General features: G+C 42.7%; 1 protein-coding gene across 4 annotated transcripts in view; it reads left to right on the top strand.

The window, feature by feature from the left end:
• The window catches only part of ADARB1 (adenosine deaminase RNA specific B1), a 67303-nt gene that overhangs the window by 25104 nt on the left and 17392 nt on the right, over positions 1 to 24807 (top strand). For 2 of the 4 annotated variants that reach the window (XM_050339365.1, XM_050339364.1), the window contains exons 3-8: positions 6675 to 6749; positions 12365 to 13296; positions 19004 to 19118; positions 20555 to 20723; positions 21213 to 21361; positions 21973 to 22141. In XM_050339365.1, coding sequence (XP_050195322.1) covers positions 6722 to 6749; positions 12365 to 13296; positions 19004 to 19118; positions 20555 to 20723; positions 21213 to 21361; positions 21973 to 22141 — 1562 coding nt within the window. In that variant the 5' untranslated portion in view covers positions 6675 to 6721. Of the gene's footprint in view, positions 1 to 341; positions 361 to 6463; positions 6483 to 6674; positions 6750 to 12364; positions 13297 to 19003; positions 19119 to 20554; positions 20724 to 21212; positions 21362 to 21972; positions 22142 to 24807 lie in introns of those variants that run through there. The other 2 variants (XM_050339366.1, XM_050339363.1) reach the window with 2 other exon arrangements.

The following is a 24807-nucleotide window of genomic DNA, read 5'->3' as shown; positions in this document are numbered from 1 at the left end:
ATTTATTCTTGCTGAAGTACACAAAACTAGAAGGAAAACTGCTGTTGGCCTGTGATTGTGTTTGAAAAATACACAACTTGCAAAAAAAAATCACTAAAAGTGCTTACCAAATACAGTGTGACTGTTTCTTTGAAGAGTTTTTAAAGCAAGCTGATAGTAGGGGCCAAATCTCTAAGGAAATGAGATTTGCAAGGCTGGTTTTGGTGCATAGGGATTTTCATGTGAGATATTTAGATAGGATGTACATATGTATTCATTTTCTATCCATCAAATAGAGGCTGCACCATGGCCTTGAGGCTCCTGCTGCCAGGGAACCTGGATGGGAAGGGACTGGAGGTGCCACAGCTGCAGAGTCTCCAGGTTGGGCTCCAATCCTTCGTGACAGCACTCCTGTCTGTCACAGGCCAGGGAGACCTAGGCTGGCTTTGTTCCACTGAACTGGGTGGTAGAGGGGAGGACTGAGAAGATGCTGAAGTTTTCTCAGTCTTGCTGTGTTGTTTCTGATCTTGCCTGGATCAGTTTGCCTGGGGGGTTTGGGTGGAACACGCTCCAGCTGTTCGGTGTCTCTGCGTTCCCGCTCCAGTGGCGCAGGAGGAATGGGAGCACTCGAGATGTGCAGGTCCCAAGTTCCGTCTGAGAGCTGCTTTCTCTTTGGAGAGTAGGCAGTCCAGTTTCTCCCTGATGCCTCAGTGGGTGTCAAATCTGCGAAATACAAGATGTTACAGGATTTACTGCTTCCAGCAGACACAAAACTGAAGTTTTCTTCTGGTGTGCAGCATTTACCTCCTTGCACTTGGCTTTCAGCTTGCTTTGTCTAATCATGCAAAGCTTATAATATATTTAAGGGTACTGAGTTTTTAATTTCATACACATTACAGATTGCTTATTTGACAGGGTTGTTCAGTCCAGAGGAGAGAAGGCTCTGGGGAGACCTCATTGCAACCTTCCAGTTCTTAAAGGGGGCTTGTGAAAAAGAGGGAGAGTTACTTTTTGCACAGGCAGACAGCGATGGAACAAGGGGGAAATGGTTTTAAACTATAAGAAGAGAAATTTAGATTAGAAGCCAGGAAGAAATTCTTCCCTGTGAGATGCCAGTGGCAGTGTTTTTCAAAACAGGCCAGCCTGGGGAGTTGTCAAAATACGATGGTGCACGAAAGTCATCTGCCAGAGTTCGTCCAGACTCAGTGGTGTGCTGTGTTTCAAACAGCCAAGGCCGGACAGACTGAGAAATAAAGGTCTGAGTGCAGCTGAAGGTGACTGGTCAGACAAATCTCATCACTGTAGTAACACAGGGAAGAAACGTGTGGAGCTGGCACCTGCAAGCATTCCCTGCTGGAGCGTGCTTTTTTGTCCTGGGAGGTTTAATCTGAAGGCAGGATTAAAGGATAGCTGCAACCCCCAGCCCGGGCTGATGATCCATAGGATCCACGGGATGAACATGTGTTTGGTCAATTGCTCAAATCAGGGAAACAGGATAATATCACTTCATCCCATAGGATAATACCACATTATCCCATACATGTTGCTTTTTAGTTCATGAAAAGGCTGGAAAATGCCACAGTTTACACTGACATTGGGAAGGCTCTTGGTCAGACCTGGCATACAAACCCTGGCATGTAAACTCTGTGACTGAAACATGTTTCAGGTTGGGATATTTACACATCCCTGCTATTCCCCAATATATTTTGTGCCTTTTTGAGGCGGTGTGTGAAAATGTGAGCGTGAGGAAGAGTCATAAAGGAATGCCTGAGAGAGAACTGTCTGGTTGTCACGTGTGCCTCTTGCAGCGGGCAGGGGGTGAGCTGCATCCTTCCTTCATCCCTGCTCACTGGACTGTGCATCGCTGCACTCCAGGCTTCGAGGAGCTGGGGAAAGGGAGCACAGGGATAACCCTCCTCCTGGGAATACACTGCTGCCACTCTGGGAGGGGGGCAGGTGGGGGCATGGCAGTCCCTCAAGCCGTGGCTCTCAGTATGGGCACCCTCGGTAGCCCGGCCCGACAGCGCTGGAAACGGAGAAGGACAAAACGATCGGAGAGGAAAGGTATTTCATTGCTGCATTTCATTGGTTTTAATTGCTGCATTTCATTGGTTTTAATTGCTGCGTGGTTGAGACAAACTAATCAGATGAAAGGTTGTAGTGGTGGTGTAAATGTAGTTTTCAGGTGAGGCTCGAACCTTCATTGCTGGGTGCAGCTTCAGTGTTTGCACTTTGGGTTCATAAGAAATCCTGTTTGTTGGAAATATTTTGAGCAAGATCCTTCAGTGTTTCCCAGCATTTTGTTTCACTTGGCTGTCAAAGTTTGGAAGGAGAGGACTTTTTAACAAATATGAAACTTCTCTAAAACTGCAGCTTTCTGACTTGCACTGTCCTCCAATAGTTGTGTGTCATGTCTCAAGTTATGGGTTTTTGTGCATAAATGCCATTTTCTGAATGTAAAACATTGTTAGCTGCTAAATTTCCCTTCCAAGGTAGATTTAGGTTTTCCCTCAGTGATGAGGATAAAACCAAGCTAGTTTTTAATGTCTTTCTCAACTCTTTCTTTGCATGCAGCGAATACCTGGAATATTCAAACAAAAGAAATGCAGGTTCTCTCTCTCTGTATCCTCATGTGGGGTGTACTTGCTATTGCCAGCATTCACTTAAAAATGTTTCAAGCAGTCTCTTGGGGAAATAAAGGCAAATACTGTAGTGTTAGCTGGCACATTTTTAAGTACTTCTGATGTTCTTCCTATGTTTTGAAATGCTCTGTAGGAATTAAAAACTTCAAAACCAGGAGAGAATTAAAAGTGGACTTTTTCCTGGCTCCACTTAAATTAGCATACATTTAGATGTTGTTTTCCTGTTTGATGCAGCTGGCTTGTAATGCAGCTGGAAAAGGAAAGGTGTTTGTGGTCTGAATATTGCAGGGTGTGCTGTTGTGCAGAATGCCTTGGCTTCAGCAAGTGAATTCAGGTAACAGGAGGATGGAGGTTTGTTGCTCCATGTTATAAGCAAAAAAAATGCCCTATACTTCCTACACCAGCATAGTACAGTGAAAACCTCAATTTATTTTAGCAGTATACCAGAGAGAAAACAGTTCCTGCAGCCATGGAGAGGCTTCCTCCACACAGAACGTGCTGTCAATGCACTGACCCAAATCACTTAATATTTACATCATACATCCATACACTTTGAGTGTCTAATTTATTCTCTTCAAAGTATTTTTGACTCGAAGCGGGTGGTTGTTAGGAACTGGTTGTGACTGAAATCAGTTGCTTGTATAAAACACACACGTGGTTGGAGTGGGGAACTCACAGGGGCAAATCCAGGTGTGCTCTCCTGAACCCTTCCTGCTCCACACAGGGGGAGTTTTGGTGCCTACAGCTCAACACTCAAGGAAACAAAGCATGGGAAAGCAGGGGCTTAATAGACTGTCCCGGGAAGTGATGGAGTCACCAGCCCTGGAAGTGCTCAAAAAAACCCCGAGTAGACCTGGCATTTCATGACGTGGTTTAGTAGATGTGCTGAGAGTCAGTTGAAGGTTGGACTTGATCTTGAAAGGTCTTTTCCAACCCTTATGATTCTATGGCTCTTATGAGTCTATACTGGAGTGATCTGCTGGTGCAGCCCTGGGGGCTGGAGGGGAGGTGCTGAGCACTCCTGAATCTATTCAAGTGTATTTTTTTATAAGGAAAGGATTAGGAAAAAACATAAAATCTCTTAATAAATACTTAAGCTTTAAGCTCTTTACTGAATAGGAAAATTAGTTTTCTCTACAACCTTCCAGGAGACCTTAGAATTTATTTTCAAGGAAAATTTATCCTGGAATGATACTCACATGTTGGAAATGCTTACTTTTTAATCAATCAGTATGCCTTGGTTTCAATTATGCTTGTGTCTGTACAACCTTTTGCTTTAGTAGCTGCTTTATCTCAACTTAGGAGTTGTTTTCCATCTTACCAGCTGGACAGGGGAGAGAATATAAGAGCAGCTTGGTGGGCACCTGGCATTCAGCTGAGATGGTTGCTGTGAAATGTGCATCATCACAACAAAATAAAATACTGGTGCTTTCATGATGGTGCATAAATATCATAATTTTTTTTTTTTTTTTGGTAGCCCACAAATAAACATCACAATGATTTTGTAGAAAAATCACCTTTTGTAGACACAATTTTTAGACTTTTTCAGCCCAGGTGGATTTTGGGTAGATGTTGGGTGTGGTATCTGAGATGAGTATCTACACAGAACAAGTGTTGTCTGGTACTGTAAAGAGGAGTTTCCTGCTATGTATAACTGTGCATAAGACTATCCATGAAAAATAATAGCTGTATCTGTATATAATACATAGATAGATATCCATAATAGAAAATCTGGTTGATGGGAATATTAATATGCCGATGTCTTGTTGATGGTACAGAGTTAATTAGGATCAATATCAGCCTTTCTCTGGGGTAACAGGAAAAATTTAAGCAGCTTCTATAGAGCAAATACAAGTAGCCCATTTAGCAAAATTTCTGCTCAAATTCCTAATGTCTTTGAGGGGAGAATAATGATGAATAAGCTGAAACTTGCACGGTCACTTTGTACATAGTCTTTGAATTAAAAACAAAGGAAGGGTTGTGGAAATCCTGTGAATTGTTTTAGGTGATCCTGGCAGCCTCAGGAGTACATGTAGGTCAAGTATTTCAGTTCTGCACCCCTTTGCAGTTCTGCTCTGCTGGTGCCAATATCAGTGAGGGGTTTTACTGCCCTTCTTCATTGTCAGGGGTTTGCAATTTTTTGAGTCGATGCTGCCTGGCTAGTGGAGCATCTGAACAGCTTCACTGTGCTCAGAAATGTGGGTTTGTGCCTTTTCTCAGCACCTCCCCTCCCTGTTTGGGCAGATTCCTCTTAGTTACTCAAGTGGGTGTCTTCTCCAGACAGGTTGGGGAGAGAGGAGGATTCCCCTTCCCTTCAGGCCCCACACTGGGAGGATTATGTGATGGGGGTAGATTCAGGATATCTGCTTACATGGGCTTTGTTTTTGAAGCTGTGTGTTGTGGTGACACAGAGATATGTTTATTTCTCGTTCTGCTATCAGGAGCGTGGCATTAATTAGTGTGATGATTGCTAATGGCATTTTGCATTTTCACTAATGGCTCTTTAGCTCTTGCCCTGAAAAGTAACCTGGGAAGATTGCAATAGTGGTGTGCTGAGAGTTTGTTAAGCTGATGATAAACAGATTTAATAGTTTTAAATTACTGAATTACAATACTTAGCATGGATGTTAAAGTTGCAGACTTACACATCTGTATGTATTCTTTAATGTCATTCTTTGTTTCTCAGTTTCTGATACTTGTTTTTGTATTAGGATTATCTATTAGTAGTATTATTTATTATTGGTATTTATTATTACTGATATTGGTTTTAGTGTATTAGTGCAATACTTGTTTCTGCATCCCTACCTACTTTTCACTCTAGGATGGAAGCTTTTGTGGGGGTTATGTTTTTCTCCTTATGTTACCGAAGACAGAACCAAACTGGCTTTAAAAAGACCAAAACAGACCAATGCAATTAATTATGTTTGGCATTTAGAGCCATTCTGGATTTGCAGGTTGCTTCTGCATGCCTTGCATGAATTGTCTCCTGAAATGTTGAGTGGAGGTGGAATGTCTGGTTTCTTTTTGGACTTGGTAATTACATGTTAAGGATTACTACAGTGTGCAATCTGTGTGTGAAGAACATCATCAGTGCCAAGTTCTGCCTTTTGTTTTTAGCTAAACTGACTGCAGTTTAATGTGAGTAGAATTAAAGCTAGATTTTCCCACCAGAGCTGGGAAGAAAAATGGAATAAATTCATTGTTACAAAGCAGGGATTTGGCTACATTAAAATTGTGTGGATTTTACTGTGTCACCCTTGTCAAGTGACCATGTTTTATTTATGTGGTTCCTCTTCTTTATGACTTTGACTCCACTGTTTGACTTCCACCAGTGCTGACTGACAAGTACAAGGCCAATTTCTGTGATTTGATCCAGTCCAGTGTAAGAATGTGAAGCCCATTAATGCTCCACTACTTTTGCCTCGCTGTATTAAGGGATCTTTGGTTAAAAGTGTTACTCCCTGAGCAGTTTTGGGGTCACTGATGGCATTGTGAGGTTGGAACAATTACCTAGAAAGCGACAGGTATTATGTGCTTGACTGGTTTTCAGGAAAAACTGAACTAGCATAATTTAAAAAAAAAAAAAAAGTCAAACCATAAACATCATCACTTTTAAATGCCTGCTTTTGATTTGGATAAAAGTGTTGCCTTCTTCCAAAGCAAATGCCTGGGTATTTACATATGTTGGTGCCAGGTGCTTATATCCACCTTTAGATCAGTCTCTCTTGAAATGGAAGTCCCTGTGGTTGATAAAATCTATTTCCCCAGTTCCAGGTAACCCTAATCTAATATCATCTCGTGTTTCAGTTAACTGGAGAGTCCACATGTATGAGAGAGAGTTACATCACCCACTCTGGCCTGGTGTGGGGCTGCACCTTTCAGTCATTGACGACCATCTCGGTTTTGGGAGGGATCCTGGGTCAGGATTTGAGCAAACATCCCAGTGCAAAGCCAGGGTGCCCAGACTGCTCTGCTTTTAAAAGACATTTAGTGCTTTGTTTGCCTTGTAAGCTGGTACCTTAAAGCCTCAATATCCCTCTCCCTGTTTTCCAGACAGAAGCAGTCTCCGCCAGCCAAGGAACCAGCAAAAACCTTTCACCATGGACGTAGACGATGAAGAAAACATGAGTAAGATGTGTTTAATTTACATGGTAATAAAATCTGGGGTAGTTTCTGAAGGTGGCTTTTTCTCACAGAGGGAGGACTGCGAAGGACCTTCGGATGCAGAAATGAAAATTCTTTAAAATACAATATAGAAGAGTGAACTGGAGCTTTTGCATTAAAAGTGTTGTAAATGCACTAATCTGGTTTATACCTTCTGTGTTATACCTCACACCTCATATTTTGCTTAAAACAACTGACTAACCAAACAAAATATTTCCCTGTTCTGAACCAGCAGTGAAGAAGGGGGAGGTACCAGTAGTGCCCATGATAAGGGTTAAGTACCAGGAAGAAGTGAGGGGTGAGAGGAAGGGGATGGAGTTGAAGAGCATAAAATAAGAGGGAAAGCAGAAATGGAGAAAGGAAAAGGCAAAGGAGGAACTGGAAGAGCTCCCTGCAGGTCTCACATAGGCTGATTATTCTCATGAGATGCTGATTGTCCCAACCCTGAGCTACTGAATTATTGGAGTGCCTTTAAAGTACAAAAATACTCAAATATAGTGATGATCTTGGTGCAGCAAAGTGCTGTGAGACTGCTAGCTCTGGGCTGTAATGAAGAACTGATAACCTGTGAGAAAAGCTTAAAGCATTACAAAATATTTGTAGTTATTTGCCTTTCAACTATCTTTTTTTGTTGGTTTTTTTTTTGAAATCAGAGAAATGTTCTGTTGCTGCTGTGCTGTGCCTGAGCTGTAAATGAGTGCATATGATATAATAACAAATGTGCTTATTTTTCCCCTAAATGGCACTGAGTGCATCTGGCAAAGGGAACAAACCCAGCAATGTAGGAGCAGAAGAGTTGTACCTCAGTCTGGAGGAGTTACAGAGATATTATAGTGTGAGATAAAGAAGATAGGTCAAGCAAACCCCAAACAAACATCCTCCACCCCAAAAAAAACCAAAACAAAGCGAAAAATATTATCTGAACTAAAATGCATCTTTTTTTTCTTTAGAGTGAAATAGTGAACTCAACTGGGATATGCTTGCTAACATTCTCTTTTCCTTGGTATAAAAGAAATTACTTCAAATGGAAGCTTTAGCTTTTTGGGGGGGAAGAAATCAAAGTTTAAAATCTTAAGTTCTTCACTTTGATTTGTGCAAAGGCACAACCTTTTTCATCTTTTTATCTCTCTTTTGTATCTCTTGAAATTGTGAAGTGGCACACCAGAAGTTGCCTATTAATTTTTTTATATTATTTTACATAACTGCATTTGGGGAAAGTTTCTTGAAAGGAAGGTGGGCATATGCAATCTTTGGGACCTGTGGTTGCATAACTAGGATTCCTCTGCAGAAACCAGAATTAAAATTGTTTCGGTTCAGCTGAAACGTGGAGACAGCGATGATGCTAAATTAATATTCCTGAGGAAACACAGTGTTTGCCTCTTCAGTGGCCATAGAGGAGATGCTAGAGGAGATTTGGGGAAAGATGGTGGTTTGGAATGTTTTTATTTCTGTTGCTTTTGCATGGCTGTTACGTCTGCAGCACTCTGAACACTTGGGACACCAGCAGGTGGCTGTCCTGACCTTTCTCTTTGACAATTTTTTACCTCCTTTTCAAAAAGATGCTCAGAAGAGAGCATACTGTTTTTTAATGATAAAAGAAAATAAATATTTATTTAGAATGTCCCCAGGCCACTAAATGAGAGTGGCAGTGTAAGAGGTATGCAGAATCATCTCTCAATTCAGCTAAGAGTCATTTAGATTTAATTAACTGTGCTCCAGATCAGACAGGGCAGGGAGAGTGCTGACTCTCAGCAAGCAGGTAGTGGGAGTTCCCCAATGGATAAAATATCTTAATTGGAGACACTCTTTAATTACAGGGAATAAACCCAAAAATAAACCGATGCGCTCGGAGAGATCTCTTTTTCTTTACTGGCATGAAAATTTCCTGTGGCTTTTTTTTTCTGCTTTGAGTGTCCTATGGTTTGTAAGCTCTCAAACAAGATCTGGGGGGCAGGACTTTCCTTCTGCTGAAACTGTTGGGGTGTGATACTGTCAGCTATGATTTGAACTAAGGTAGCTTCCACAGACGTCAGTCAAATCTGCAGTTGAAGCTGCCAACAAATTTTATTGACCAGAAAATAGGACAATCTCGTGAAAAATGCCCAACTTTTAAATCATGGGTTGCATAAATGTTAAGGAAAACAGGATCTTGATCATCAAGTGTCATATTAATGATGTTTTAAGGCATTAAATACACAGCAGACATGATAGTCCTCAAAGGGCTCCCTAAAGCATTCATTCCTTGAAAACTGATTTAAAGACTGGAAAATGCGTAGGCAGGAAGAACACTGAAAACCTGGGATTGGGCTGTTCTTAAACCTCTTGATTTTTAGGTCTGTTGGAAGATCCACCAAGACTCTGCAACCTTCCTGAGGCGAGAAATAACAATGTTAATATATGGTCACTTGTAACCCCCCACAAAAGTTTAATCAAAAAGGAAATAGAATAATAAAGAGCATCCACTACCGAATGTAGAGCAGTGTTTTGTAATTCAGTTTTGCTTTTTTTAACATTTACAGTTCTCATTTTCCTGTCCTCTCTTAGCTGTGATGCTGGCAGCACAAAACTTAACACCTGTCTCCAAATGAGACTGGCAGGTTTTAAAATGATCTAAAACCGTTTCTAGAACGTTCAAGGAGTGGTGATTCACACCTGGCATGACCTCAGGACAAGGGACAGCTAAAGCCCTGTGGTGTGGAGGAGGGATGAGAAGGCTGAAATGCTTCAGAAATATGTGTGCAAGTGTGTACAGCATGGGGTGTTTGATACTAGAATCATCAAATTGAAAAAAAAAAAGGGAAATAAAACCCAGTAAGACCAGGAGGTGGAGGTTCAAGGCAAACAACGGGAGATGTTTTCATGCCATGTCTAATGATGGCATTTTTGGGGAGAGGAGGATGGATGGCTCCCTGCTCTGCTCTCTGGGACAGCCCAGAGTTCCAAGGCTGCCATGGGGAAGGGCCACTGGTAATGTCCAAGGGTCTACTGGTGGCCCTGTCCCAGAGGGGGAGCTGGACAAGGTGAGGATGAGCCTGGAAGGTGAGGGGCCTGGAAAAGGGAGGGCTATTTCTGAGCAGCAGGGAGAGGCTGGGCTGCAGGAGTTACTCCATGTCTGAATAGGGACAAGGTAAGAGATGATTTCTCAGGCTACATTTTGACTAATCTGTCAGATCTTGTCAAACCCTAAAGAAAATCAGAGCCCCTCAGCACTGCTGGGCAGGACAGGCTGAAGCAAAGGACTGAAAGCACAGCTTCACCCTCGCTCTGAGGAGGAGTTCCTTTTTCTTGCAGTCAGGTTGAAACAACACAGGTCCTTCTGGTTTGAGCAGGAATTTTTTTCTTTCCATCACCAGCTTGGATTTGGATCAACTCCACAGTGTAGAAACTTGGCTCCTTTCTCTCCTAGTTTCTTCCACCCCACAGGTTCTCCAAAGCTTAACAAGTCCAGTAGCTCTCAGGCAAGGACTAATTTTCTTCCTTCTCTCTTAATGAGACAAGGTAAGCCTGCAAATTTATTTCCCGCTCCCTGCAAGGCAGGGCATCATTTTTTCTCTCTGGGTTGTGAGGTGGATTAAGGAGTTCCTCCAGCTGCCATCCTTACAAGCAAAAAATTCTTTTTGTAATGTTCAACTGGAGTCTGTTCAGCTTGTGTTTTCCTTCTCTGGTTTCCACAGGCATTGGTAGTTGTCTTCATATAAAAAGAAAGATAAAACCAGAGACCATTAATCAGTGTTGAGTCAGTGATTTATGTTCAGCCTAAAAGTCATGTTGGTTGATTGATAACAAATTCCTGGTGCCACCATTAAGGGCAGTGTTCCAGAAATTATTATATTTTAGATGAGATGTGATTTTTGGAGATTACAGCTTCAGGTAAGAAACTCACTGTAAGGAAAATTTTAAAAATTCCCTCTATTTGTCCTTAGATTCCTTCACCATAAATAAATATTTCTATACAGAATATATGCATGAACAATGTGTATTGACAGTTTTGGCCCCATAGCCCAAATTCTGAGGCAATATGTTTTGTGGCTGAACCAGAGATACTTAATGAAATGTAGCAGATTTCTAGCAGTGTTTCAATTCTTGACCAAATGTAATTGAATTAATTGCATGTTCAGTACTGTACAATTTTCTGTTGTGCTGCTGTGATTTAACAAAATGTGTTCCTGTTTTGGCTCTTTCCTTTGATCTTTTTTGTTTGTTTGTTTTTTTTCCTTCTTTTCCTTCTCTTCGAGCACCGAAAGGAGTAACCTATCGAGCTTTTGCTGGAGGATGTTATAAATGAAAATTTAGTAACCATTCCATCAGCTTTGTAACCTGGGCGAAGTGATGTGTGCATTCTTAGGGAAGACTGAAAGTGTGACTGAAATTTGTCACTCCGAGAGCTCCCACCTTGGTTTGCTCTCATTTCAATTAATGTTTATCACCTGGGATCAGTGTAGATGTAATAGAGATATCTTGAAGTTTTGGAGCAGAAGGGTTAGAAATACTTGGCCTCCTAAAATTCGCGTTTTCATTCACAAATGCCAATAGAAAGCACAAATAAGCAGTTTCTTTACTTTCCTTATCAGCATGAAAGTTGAAGGTCTTTTGAAGTTACAGCAAATTTAACTCTTTAAATACAGCTCTGATGTATCATTGCCCCAACTTTCTGCTTTGAAAATAAACCATTGCATTGACTTCCTCCCACCCCATTAAAATATCTCACTTCTGTTCTGCAGAGCCTTAAAGAGAGGATCTTTATGATGATTTTTGGGTTTGTGGTTCCATGACAGCAGTTTTCTTGGCAAGGAACTGAGCTTGTAAATGACAAATATAAGGGTTTTTTTTTAAAAGAAAGCTATATGGAAATATATAAAGTAGTCTTGTGGTCACGGTGGCACAGCTGTAGTTCCTGAGCAAGTTGGGATGAGGTGAAATGAATGTTTAGGAAAGGCATAGAAAAAAGGATTGAATTAGGTAAATATGGAATAGCTAAAGAGAAACAGAAGCATCTGAACACTCTTCAGTCATGTTACCTGACCAAAGAGCTGCCTAATTTTTCATTGCTCGGGTTTTATTTATGTAATTTTTCAATTTGAGCAGCTAAAAATCCCTGAGGCAAAAAAAGTAACATGACTAAAATAAGAATAAAATAGAATTAAATACCTGTCTCCGAATTCTGATCTTAAGCATCCGTTTTTATTTTACTCATGGTACTTGTTTGTTTTATGGATATATTCTACTATAGTTTATATTTCTGATTGAAAGCATTTTTTAGGCTAAATGTAATCTATAAGTAAAAGTTTTTTCCAGCATAAGTTAAATGAAAAAACCAGAAGCTGTTGTGGGTTTTTGCTCTGTGACTGTACCAAATGTGTAGCGTGAAGATCACTGAGTGTGTTATTTCTTGAATCACTGAGATTGCATTACGTTATTATGATTATTTTTATTATCTGTGGGTTGTACTGCCAAAATATTTAACCTGTGAGCACACATCACTTAACCAGTTACAAAGAGAGATAAAGGAATCTATAAATTTTGCATTTACAAGATCCTGCACCGAAGGCATTGTAAGTTACTCTTTCTGGGCACCGCAGGTTCGAGCAGCACCGACATTAAAGAAAACCGCAACGTGGACAACGTCCCTCCCAAAGACAGCGGTGGGACAGGGGCCGGGGAGGGGACACAGCTCTCCAACGGCGGCAGCAGCAGCAGCAGGAAGAGACCTCTGGAGGAGGGCAACAACGGCCATTCCAAATTTCGCCCCAAGAAGAGGAAGAAAACGCCCGGCCCCGTCCTGCCCAAGAACGCCCTGATGCAACTCAACGAGATCAAACCCGGCTTACAGTACAAACTCCTCTCCCAGACGGGGCCGGTCCACGCCCCCATGTTCGTGATGGCCGTGGAAGTCAACGGGCAGGTGTTCGAGGGCTCTGGCCCCACGAAAAAGAAGGCCAAGCTCCACGCCGCCGAGAAGGCTCTGCGCTCCTTCGTCCAGTTCCCCAACGCCTCGGAGGCCCACCTGGCCATGGGCAGGACTCTGTCGGTCAACACGGACTTCACGTCCGACCAGGCGGACTTCCCCGACACCCTCTTCAACGGCTTCGAGACGCCGGTCCCTTCCGACGCTTCCTTTTACCTCGGCTCCAACGGGGACGGCTCCTTCGGCTCCGGCGGGGAGTACGCTTTGCCGTCGGCTGCCGTGGCCAGCAGCCTCTCCCAGTCGCCTCTGCCCCCGCCGTCCCCCTACCCCACCGCCAGTGGGAAGAACCCTGTCATGATCCTCAACGAGCTGCGGCCGGGGCTCAAGTATGAGTTCCTCTCGGAGAGCGGGGAGAGCCACGCCAAAAACTTCGTCATGGCCGTGGCTGTGGACGGTCAGACTTTCGAGGGCTCGGGGAGGAACAAGAAGCTGGCCAAGGCTCGGGCGGCTCAGTCGGCCCTGGCGTCCCTGTTTAACATGCAGCTGGACCAGACCCCGTCCCGCCAGCCCATCCCCAGCGAGGGGCTCCAGCTGCACTTGCCACAGGTGAGGGAAACCCTCGGGGTGCTGTTGGAGGCTTTGGGTGATGAGCAAGAGAGGAGCTGAGCCGTGCGTGCTGAGTCAGCTCTAACACCATTTCAGTTGTTTATTCTGCTTCTGTAGAGCTGTGTGTGCATATATATATATATATATAATATGTATATATGCATTAGGTGATTTATCCACTTACGGATCCTGACAATTTCATGAGCTCTTTGTATTCTCTTGCACACAGAGAAGGCTTTGTTGATGATGTTTTCAGCCTCGATCATGTCACGTAGGACACCCCCAGCCCCAGTGCAGTGCCAGCTTGGATTAGGGTTTGTGCTGAGGAGAGGTTGAATCGCATCTTGCCTATCTCAGGCAGCAACAGCTTAGATCAAGCTCAACTCAGAATGACTACTTTGAGTGGAATTATTCTTTGATACAACAGTTCTTAGCGGAGAAGAAAATTGTTCTCTCCTGCAAACAGAAATTGTTGGTGTGAACAGAGCTGAGTGATGGAAGTCAAGGTCAGATTAAGTGAGGCTGATGCAGTTGCCACTGATTTCCAGGGTCTGAACACAATCCAAGTGCGTGTGGAGTTCAATAGCTGTCATCTGAGGGTTTGTGCTCTAAGCAAATTAGTTCATATGCACATGGAAGTTACTTAGGCAAGTAAATCTTGGATGAGAAAGAATTTAAATCAAGTAATTAATGAACTAGGCAAAATATCAAACATACTAGGCATAGACCAAAAATTTAAAGTAGATTGAATGGAGTAACTTTTATTTTTCTAATGAAGAAAAATTCTCTCACGTTTTCTTGGTTGTGCTTCTCCCCAGTCAGACTATACTAATGATTGTTTGACTGCTCTCTACTGCATCTCTCGGGTCTTTTAATGATATGTACCTGTCTAAATTCAAATATTTGCATGTGACTTTTTTTAACTTTCTGTTTATTACAAGAATTTTAAGGCCTTGACCGTTTCTACCTCAAAAACGTTGTTTTAGATTTCATTATGATTCTAAGTGTATAAGTAGATGTTCTGACTATATTGTTTTCTCAAAATCAGTGGACAATATGCATATTTTAGAACTTCCTATATGCTTTCTTTTTAATGTTGCACAATCATTGTGTTACTAATGTTTCCTTCATTTTTAAATCTAGGATTGTGCTATTTTGAGTATTACAATTTCTTCAGTAGATTCAGGAATTTCAGAGTGCATTCTCTGCTCTGCTTTTAGTGGTGGATTTGATCCCGGACACCAAGAAAAATGTCACTGCCAGTAATTTATGTGTTATTTAGTTCTTGAATCAGTAAAATGGTGACAACTGGAATAGGGCAGTGTGAAAAAACCCGAGCTGAGCTGAGAAAGATCTGCATGGGTGCTGCCTCATGTAGAGCTGATTCCAAGTCAGTTGTTTATTCAGGGGCTTTAGTTCCGCTTGTCTTCAAGATGTCATCATCCTTTCTGCACTTCTCTGTGTTGTATTGCTTTGCTTTGAATTGAGTTATTGGAATTATATCAGGTCTGTTACATATTAGTGATTTTCATCCGGTATGCATTCGATTATTTAAGCAATTGTGGTGTTTTCAAGTCCTGCTTTATTTATTTATTTCTTTTTAAAGTCTGTGAGATGTTTGAACTTTTTAGACTCTTCTGCTGGGGAAAAGAGTTGAGGAAAAACGCAAATACCAAATGCCTGGGGGAAATAATAGAAATACAGTGTGGTTGTGCTGATGAAGATGTTGGAGTTGACTGTGAGGTGGTGAGAGAAGTGGATAGAGTGAGAAGTGTCGAGGGGAAAGCTGATCCCTGTGGCAGGGGTGGTCAGGGGTACGGCTGAAATGCACATCTGTGATCCCACCAGTTACCTCCTGGTAAGGAAATCAAGTGCAGAAATGCACATGCAAGGTATCAAGTGGTACAGAAGGGCAGTTGCAATCAAAAATTAGGTATGGTATGTACAGCCTGTACAGGCAGTAAAAATACCCCACTGAAAAAATCAGCACTCATGCATTTATCACCGTGGCAGTGGGTGTGGTAGGACTGAAGAGGTTGTCAGACTTGCATCAGAGAGGCTTGCCTCTCCAAAGCAAGGAAAATATTTTTATGGTTAGCTCTGGTCTGTGAATTGATCATAAAATCATCGAATCACAGAATGGCTTAGGTTGGAAGGGATGTTAAAGCTCATCTCGTTCCAACCCCCCTGCCATGGCCAGGGACACCTTCCACCAACCCAGGTTGTTCCAAGCCCTGTCCAGCCTGGCATTGGACACTTCCAGGGATGGGGCAGCCACAGCTTCTCTGGGCAACCTGTGCCAGGGCCTGCCCACCCTCACAGGGAAGAACTTCCTCCCACTATCCCATCTAACCCTGCCCTCTGTCAGTGGGAAGCCATTCCCTGAGTCCTGTCACTCCATGCCCTTGTCCAAAGTCCCTCTCCAGCTTTCCTGGAGCTCCTTAGGCACTGGAAGGGGCCCTGAGGTCTCCCCAGAGCCTTCTCCAGGCTGAACACCCCCAGCTTCCTCAGTCTGTCTCCAGATCAGAGGGGCTCTTGGAGCATCTCCAGGGCCCCCTCAGGACTCAATCCAACAGGTTCCTCTCTTTTGTGTTGAGGGCACCACAGCTGGATGCAGCACTGGGGGGGGTCTCACAAGAGCAGAGCAGAGGGGAAGAATCACCCCCCTGAACAACCACCCTCCCCTTACCTCCCACCCCTCAGTGCAGGGAGCCACGGGATGTACCAAGGGCTCTAAAATGCTCCCTTGGGCTTCACTTATTTCTTCATTTTGGATGTCGTTATCACCTCCCAGAGGCCACATGCTTTCTCTCCGTTGTTTCTTTGCCCTTAGACCCTCCCTGCTTCCCAAGGAAGGCTGGGGGGGGGGTCTCACACCTCTGTCAGAGGTGAGACAGTGCTGTCCCTGAAAGACTCAGACCAGCACCAAATGCTTTGGGGAAAAAACCTGAGGAAAGAACATGTTGGTAGCAGTAATTCCCCAGTACATGCTTTGAACTGTCAGCAGTCCAGGCTGCTGGCATCACTCAGGGGAGCCTTTTCCATCAGATGGTGGGAGCCTGCTGGTGGAGCTGTCACCTCTTCAGGCCACTGATGGCCTCTGTTAGAAAGGTTTTCCTAATGCTGTTTCCCAGATTTCCTCAAACTGCTTGCTTGAAAAGACAGCTGATTAGTCAGGTTGTGCAGAGAGGTGGGAATGGGAATTGTAAATATTGAGGCTTAAATACAGAGTTAAATACAGACCGTTGTGAGGGAAATCAAGTTGAGCTACACAAATATAAGCACTGTAGCTGCAGATGAGATAAATTTTAAAAAATCTTCACTAAAGAGAGTATTTTTAATCATTCACATAACTCCATTTATTCAGTTTATCCTTTATATTGTTGTGGACAAACATTGAAACAAAACATTAAGCGAGAGAAATGGAAACAGGTACTGCAAGGGCCACTTGTACTTGAGGTGCTTTTTTAAATCCTTTTAATAATTGCTGTGGAATTGGAAGAAATGTAAAAGATGTACCAGCATAAGCAGTGAGAGACTCTACAGGCAGAGTTTTCTTTAAGTCAGTCCAGGGAACTTTGGAGCATTATAAAATAATTACCCCGTTTTATTAGCATAAATATGTTTCTATTCTCTCTGAACTGTGTGTGCTGGTCTCTGTTAGAGGGGAGGGCCTGGCTGGCCTTGATTTTTACCTGCTGTGGAAAGTTCCCAGAAGCCCTAAACTCTGAAGGTAAGGAAAAAACCCCAAACAAACCTGAGGGAGAACATTTCTGCTTGAGACATTCACTGGGAGGGTGAGACATGAGTTCAGTTTCTGTTCTGATTTAATATTTATTTACGTGAAAGCCAGTAGAGTGAGAATGAGATGTGCAAGATCCCTCCCCAGGCCTGGGATTGTGGAAACAGCTTCAAGTCCTTGGTTTTGAGATGGGGACAGCATTTTTGGCCAGTAAGTTTTGTTCCCAGCAATGCACTTGGTCTGCTCATCACTTGCTGTGTTCCCATCTCCTTCATGCTCTTAACTATGTCAGTTAATAGACTGCCTGGGAGAGAAGGATAATTCTTCTAATTTATTGGGTAAGTATTCTAGTAAAAGACCAAAGTGACTTTAGTGGCTGCATCTGTAGGCGTTTAACAGTGTTTATTCCCCATCACCCAGCTGCTGTCACGCAATTTGAGTATCAAATTCAAATAAAAAGTCTTTAATACACCTGCCTGAGTTTTGGCAGTGATTTCACCCCCTCCCCTCCAGTTCCTCCTGGATTCTTTGCATCTCCAGTGGTCATTTTGTCTCGCTTGAGTTCTGCCTGGTCCTCCTTATCAGCCCTCCCCACTGCCTGGCTCCGCGTTCCTCCGAGCGGTTTTGGGTTTCCAGCAGCTCAGTTCCAGGCTGCAGCCCCATCCCCTTCTGCTGCACCAGCTTCCATCTTCCCAGAGGGGCCTCATTGTGTTCTCATTTGTCTACCAATGCCACAGTTTTCCTCTGCTTTGCTTGTTATGTAAAAAAAAAACCATCTTTTTGTTGTTGTTTGTTTGGTTTTGTTTTGTTTAGATTTTACCATTGCCTGGTAGTTTGTCAGCTGCCAGCCATGTTCTCCTGTTCATCACCTCACAGTGTAAGGTAGAGCAGAGAACACAAGGATTACAGAAATGAGAGCATAAAGCTTGCAGCTGGGGAGCAGTATCCATAATTATGCAGTGAGGTCATGGATAAAACCATGGCAAGGGGACTCTGTGCCTTGACCCTGCAGTGATCTGCCCATGTGGCAGCAGGGAGGTTAATTATTTAAACTCTTTTTGTATTAATTTTCCATTTCTAACACCAGAATGATTAAAAAAAAGCCCTAATTATTTGCTTTTGTGTGTGTTTATTTACCTCAAGTTCAGCTTTTTGTATTAGGTAAGTACTGGCACAATTAAATGCAGATTTAGTTCGTGGTGGTTGTGCTGTCAGAGCATGGACTCGAACCCACTTTTGGGTCCAGCAACAAAAAGGACATCTCGGGCACTGCTGGATGTCAGCACATGGTCGCCTTGGCTTTGGTTTCTTTTCACGTCACAATCCAACAATTTGGTCTCGTGGCTGTTCGAGTTTTCCTGGAGGTGAAAAAGAGAAATCCTTCCTAATTCTGAGATAGCTTTTTTGGGGTTAAATTTTTTATTCCTAACTTTGTGTATGTCCCGTAAAAATAAGAAATAGAAAGTGTTAAACCAGTGATGAAAGCAAAGCCGTCCTTATTTATGTAAGAGCTGGGTAAGGAGTTAGATTGTTATAGGAGGTTGGTTTGAAGGGCCTGGATTTTTCACTTCAATCTTCTTGTCAGGTCCAATGTTGAGGATGCTGAAATGATGCGTGTTGAGGTTTGAGCATGAGAATATAAACTTATCTGTCTATCTGGTTGTTCTCCTAAGCCTCAAATGTTCATCACAGTCATGAGCATTGGGTGCTTTGATGCTTGGCTCAGGGCTGTCTGACCCCATTTCAGCAGATGTGGAGCACACCTACCTCTGCTTCCACTTGCAGAGAGCTGCGAGTGATGCCTCAATGTCCATTTTTAAAGTGAAATATTAAAAATTCATTTCATTTCCTGTGTCCAATCTCTTCAAACTGTAAGTTTTTATAACTTGATGCTCCTGTAATTTTAATTTATTAATATTTTTAATTATTAATTTTTCTAACATGCATTTCTGTGTGATCCCACAGGTTTTAGCTGATGCTGTTGCACGCTTGGTTGTAGATAAATTCAGTGATTTGACTGAAAATTTCACATCTCCGCATGCACGTCGAAAAGTTCTTGCTGGAGTTGTCATGACAACAGGTAAATTAAAAAAAAAAATAAAAGTAGTATTTTAACTGCTTGAGCACAAAAGCTCTGTTTGCATTCTAGTAAACTACCTTTCTTCAGTCAACTGGTATTGAAATATATTTTTACTGTTTAATCTCGAAGGTGGGCTAAATATAGTAAATAAATCTCAGCTAAGGATATTTACAGGAAAGTTAGACCTGCAAATACTTCTGTTTCCACAGAGCTCCAGTTTGCTACCTGATTGAGACATCTGAGTAGCTCATGGTGTACAAAATGTAGCTTTTAAAATGAATCATGAAACTTCTGAAAAGTAAATAAGCTTCCCTCCGTCAGTCGTGCAGATGGCACTCTTGGTTTGGGATTATTATGTGAGAATTATGCTCCTTCCCAAGTTTTTAAGGCTTTGCACTTTGTTATTCTTGCTGCATTTTATTCTTAGTCAGTCATTTTAGTAAAAATATCTGAAGAGAGCAGCTTAAGTTGTGGCAGATGGGAGTGGTGTGCACGTGCAAGCAGTGGTGTCGTGGTTCCCCGGTTGCTGACACGAGATCTGTGCTTGTCCACATCTCCCAAAACAGTGAAGTTCTGCCCTAAACTAATCTACAACCACACTGCTACTGAATTTTCCTCGTGCTGAGGTTGATCTTGGTCTTCAGTCCATCTGAACCCTGGTTGGGACGTTCATTTTGAGCCTCTCCCAGTGCTGTCCCAGCTCTGTCCCCTCCTGGTCTCTTGCCCACCCCCAGCAGGTTTGGAAAGCCTTGATGCTCCTCAGGCAACAACCAAACCTCCACCTGGTAACAAACACTCTTTTAACCCCAAATATAAAGCACTATGAGGAACATGGTGTCGTTTTGTTTAATATATTTTGTGGCACTTGAAAGGTTTTTATCTAATTACAGCCCTGTATCTGCAATTCCCAGCAGAGCCGAGTGCCAAAGAATCAAGACTTAATTAACATGTGAATACCTTTTGAATAACTGAAGAAACAGCTTTACACAGAATTAGAAGACATCTTTGCATGGATACATGTCTGGGGAACCTCTGGAATTGGATGACCCTGTTGCATAGCTGTGTGTTCCAGCTCCTTGCTTCTCCTCCAGCCCTTTGGGCAGGAGGGGCCAGCTGGGCTCAGGCTCATTTTTTTAACTTGTTGGGCTTTTTTTACCTTGAGTGTCTTACTAGGTGACATTTTGACCTGACTCTTTGAGCTGAAAGTTACTGGCTGCCTGAACCTCAGGAAAAAAAGCACTTTGGGCCTCAAGCTTTAATAACTCTTCCTGAAGCAGCATTTTTTTCCCTGCAGGTTTTCAGTTTTTAACTTGCCTTGTTAAATGAGCGAACAACAACACCAAAAAAAAAGAGCCTTATTCGGGTTCTGCAGAAAATCCCTCTGTATGTTATTTGTGATGCTAATTGCATCTTCTTCCTGAACTTTTGTTTGGCAGGCACGGATGTGAAAGATGCCCTTGTAATAAGTGTTTCTACAGGAACGAAATGTATCAATGGTGAATACATGAGCGACCGTGGTCTCGCATTAAACGATTGCCACGCGGAAATCATAGCTCGGCGGTGCCTGCTGAAATTTCTCTACACACAACTTGAGCTTTACCTGAGGTAAGCTGGAGGGAAAAGGAAGATGAGCTGAAAATCTGTCCATGCAAAACATCTGTCTTCCTTATTTCAGTGTGAAACGCTTCTCCTGATGGGTCACGATGGTGATTTAGAGCTCGGGCCCTCTGCCCTCGAGTTTGACTTCATTGACAAATCATTTATTCAGTGAGGTGTCTATCATGAAAGGGAAGAACAGGAAAAATAATTGGGAATCATTTTGTAAAACTGCAAACATATAAAACAAAATAATATCAAGTGGGTTAAAAGGTGCTGGTGTTTGTTTGCTGGTTAAGTGCCTGAAAGCTCTTGACATCTGGGGATGCTTCTTGTCTTGATGGTCCTTTAGTTTTGTTAATTGTAATAACTCTTAGATTAATATTACAAAATTTTCAGCCATCCTGTGTTTGTTTTTAATGCCTCTTAAGACTGCCCAGCCTATGGGTATTTCCCTGTTAATGTCAGTCTTGACTCTAGCTTTCTTCTCTGTTTCAGCAATAAAGAAGATCAGCAAAAATCCATATTTATCAGATCAGAGCAAGGCGGGTTTAAGCTGAAGGAGAATGTGCAGTTCCACCTCTATATCAGCACATCTCCTTGTGGTGATGCTCGGATTTTCTCCCCCCACGAAGCAGCACAAGAGGGTATGACAGCAGTCCTCCTCATCCCCAGGGAGCTTAAATTATTCCTGGAGCATGTACCAGTTGGCACGGTTAAAATTTAGGTGTCTTCTCTCCTTTTAGCATAGAGGTGTGTTAGAGACAAAGACCTCTTCCCAAAAAATCTGAGCTGTTCTTCCTCTGTGGTAGAAGTTCAGTATAGAGTGATGAGCCCTGTGGTGTTGAAGAGGCTGGTGCTAACTGAGATAAGCCAGTGAGTCAGCAAGTATTGCTACAGAACTAACCCTCCCCTTTCCCAGTTTCCGTTTCCATCCTATAACTGCGGTGCCCCTGGCACGGTCTGCCCATTAACCTCATGTTAACCCTGTAACACACAGAGCAGAGCTGAAGAGCTGCCTGCTGCCTACTGCTCCTGTGGCAAAAGCTTGGTTTAACTGCAACTGTGTCCCAGAAGGCAGTATTTGTGAGAGGTGTCTGATGCTGTAGCTAAATTTGCCGAGAGCAGTAGGAACTACAATGCGAGAGAGCCGTAACCGCAGACAGATACCTCAGATCAATCCTCCTTCCTGCAGCTGTGTCTGTAAAACCCTTTGAGTGTGTTCCTCAGCTGACCCGAAGTGATTTTTGCCCTTCAGATCAAGGGGACAGGCATCCAAACCGCAAAGCCAGAGGACAGCTGCGGACGAAGATCGAATCTGGGGAAGGGACCATCCCCGTGCGCTCCACGACCACTATCCAGACGTGGGACGGTGTGCTGCAAGGAGAGAGGCTGCTGACCATGTCCTGCAGTGACAAGATAGCCAGGTGAGACACTCAACAATTGGTTTCTTTGCTGTTCGTTTTTGTTGCTGAAGAAGGGCATGTGACAAGGGGGAACGGCCTTAAGCTGAAGCGGGGCAGGGTTAGGTGGGATATTGGGAAGAAATTCTTCCCTGTGAGGGTGGGGAGCCCTGGCACAGGTTGCCCAGAGAAGCTGTGGCTGCCCCTGGATCCCTGGAAGTGTCCAAGGCCAGGCTGGACAGGGCTTGGAGCAACCTGGAATAGTGTATGAGATTGCAACAATGTGGTCTTGAAGGTCCCTTCCAACCCAAACCATTCTGGGATTGTAACAAGACAGAGGGGGGGTTTATGGTACCCACATTATCTCATTGGACACAGCGTGAGGGTGGCTGTAATTCCTGTGATAAATCTCCCAATTCTTCACCTGTGAGTGGTGTCAGACCCTCTGCTGGCTTCACAGGCAAGGTGAAATCAGTCTGTGTTATTCCAGCCACGTGAAGTCACGGCAGCTTTGTTTTGTGTTTACATCACTGGGGCAGCGCAGAGGAATGGTTTAGTTGGGTTTTTTCCCCTGAAGTAGCATAGCATTATCAAAAACAGTACAATAAATTTATTGCATTATTTAGATTGCTTCCTCCTATGATACACACCCTTGCCCCATCCCTGGAAATGTTCAGAGTCAGGTTGGAGGAGGTGTGGAGCAACCTGGTCTAGTGGAAGATATCTCTGCCCATGGCAGGGGGTTGGAATGAGATGGTCTTGAAGGTCCCTTCCAGCCCAAACCGTTCTGGGATATCAAAGATGCCTACATTTTCCGTGCATAGATTAGATTTTTATTATTTTGTACAGTGAAAAGTTATCCCTATTTAAAAAATATTAATTGATAGGCACTTCTGGTTTTTAACTTTAAAAATGATTTTAATTTTAGTTTAAATAGTTTTATTTATTGTGATTAAATATTTTGTTTCCAGAACCAGTACTTTAATTTATATTTCATCCAGTTCCTTCTTTGTTGTCCTTTTTGACAACGATTGAGAGATTTTATGTCATTATTTTCAAATTCAGAAATGGACAAAAGAAAATTTAGCAGTAGTATCCTTTAACAAGTAGGGGAGAGTTGCAGCATAATTTTTTTAAATGAGTCTGTGTGTTTGCAGCCTCTGGGCTCTTGCAAAATGCATGAAAAATGCCAAATTTTTCAGGTAATGACAATTTAGTTATTTTTCAATGTTATATATATATTATATATACTTTAATTAAAATAGCTCTGCTGTTTTCTGAAGTCACAGCCTGATTCAAAATTTATGAAGGGTATTAAGTTGGAAATATTCTTGTGCACTGCCTATGCCAAATCAAAAATAGAGGGAGGAAAGTTATGTAATGTCTTTGTTCCTTTAGTCTTGTCTCAAGTAATCAGCATCTCTGCTGAAGGAAAACATTTTCTTTTAATTTAAATCTCCCTAATGTAAATGGATAGGGCCTTTCAGAAGCCAGGACAGGCAGATGTGAAAAGGTAACTCTGCAAAACTGACATTTCAGCTCCTTTTATAATATTTGCAATAAAATTCACCAAATAAACTCCCCAGTTTCACGCCTGGGACTTCTCCCAAACGTCTAACATGGGATTCATGTCACGTTCTCTTAACACATTGTCATTGCAAATATATATATATATATTTAAAAAAAAAATAAATAAAAATGCAGCCAGTTGTTGAGCTAGAACACATTTGACTCTTTTGTTGATTTTGTGTGATGCAGACCAGAATCCATCTCTCGCTCCCGTAGCTAGCTGTCACCTCTCCTTGGGGCTAATGGGAATAATTTTGTTTGTGCCAGTGAAGGAAGCAAATAGAACCCCTTGACACAGAACAAAGACTGTATGACGGGTAAGGAGGCCCAAATTTTCATATTCTTTTTTTCCTTTCTTTTTTTTTTTTTTTTTTGACATTTCCCTGACCGTGTTTTGTCCATTTACATTTGAAAGAATGCCTTGCTCTGTAGCTTCCAGCCATCAGCCCTCCAGGATACCTCAGACCTGCTGATTTCCACTGAGCTTTCCCAAAGGTTCTCAGTCCCAGCCTGGAAAAGGGGTGGATAAATTCAGGGTGCAGGGGTGCACTTGTACCAAGCCCCTTGTATCTTGAACTGCCTCATCTGTGGGGATTATTTGTGTAATAATCCAAGTTTCTGCCTCTGAGTGTGCTGCCTCTGTGCTGCCCAGCACCCTCCTGGAGCCAGTAGGAACATCCAGGAAAAGTTGTGAGGAACGTGGAAGGGCCAAGAGTGTAATCCCATTTGGGTTGGAAGCATTAAAACAGGATTACCCTGGTGTGTTAGTGCTTGGTGTTTCTCCAGCACGGTGGTTTCTGTGACCAGAGTAACTTTTGGGTTTGTTTTAAATGTATCCTGACCTTGTTCCACGGCACTGATGCTGGGATTTGCCATTCTCCTTTTGATATATGTTTTTTTCTGCCCGTATTTTTGGTTTCAAACAATGACTTGGCTTCTCATGAAAACATCCCTGTTGTGGCTAACATCCTACTGAGAACAGCAAAATTTCTTTTCTTTTCACCCAGTTTCTCTGCTAGGAGGGAATTGAGAAGAACTTTTTAGGTGTGAGTTGTTAAAAGGGTGCTCTTCTGCTTTAGAGAAGAGAAAATACATTTCTGATGGTCTTTAGGCCTGTCCAC

This window comes from Myiozetetes cayanensis, unplaced genomic scaffold, assembly GCF_022539395.1.
Source record: "Myiozetetes cayanensis isolate MyiCay16 unplaced genomic scaffold, myiCay2020 scf9, whole genome shotgun sequence".
NCBI lineage: Eukaryota > Metazoa > Chordata > Aves > Passeriformes > Tyrannidae > Myiozetetes > Myiozetetes cayanensis.
The sequence above is the reverse complement of the archived record's forward strand: the minus strand, read 5'-3'. Positions and strand labels throughout refer to the sequence as shown.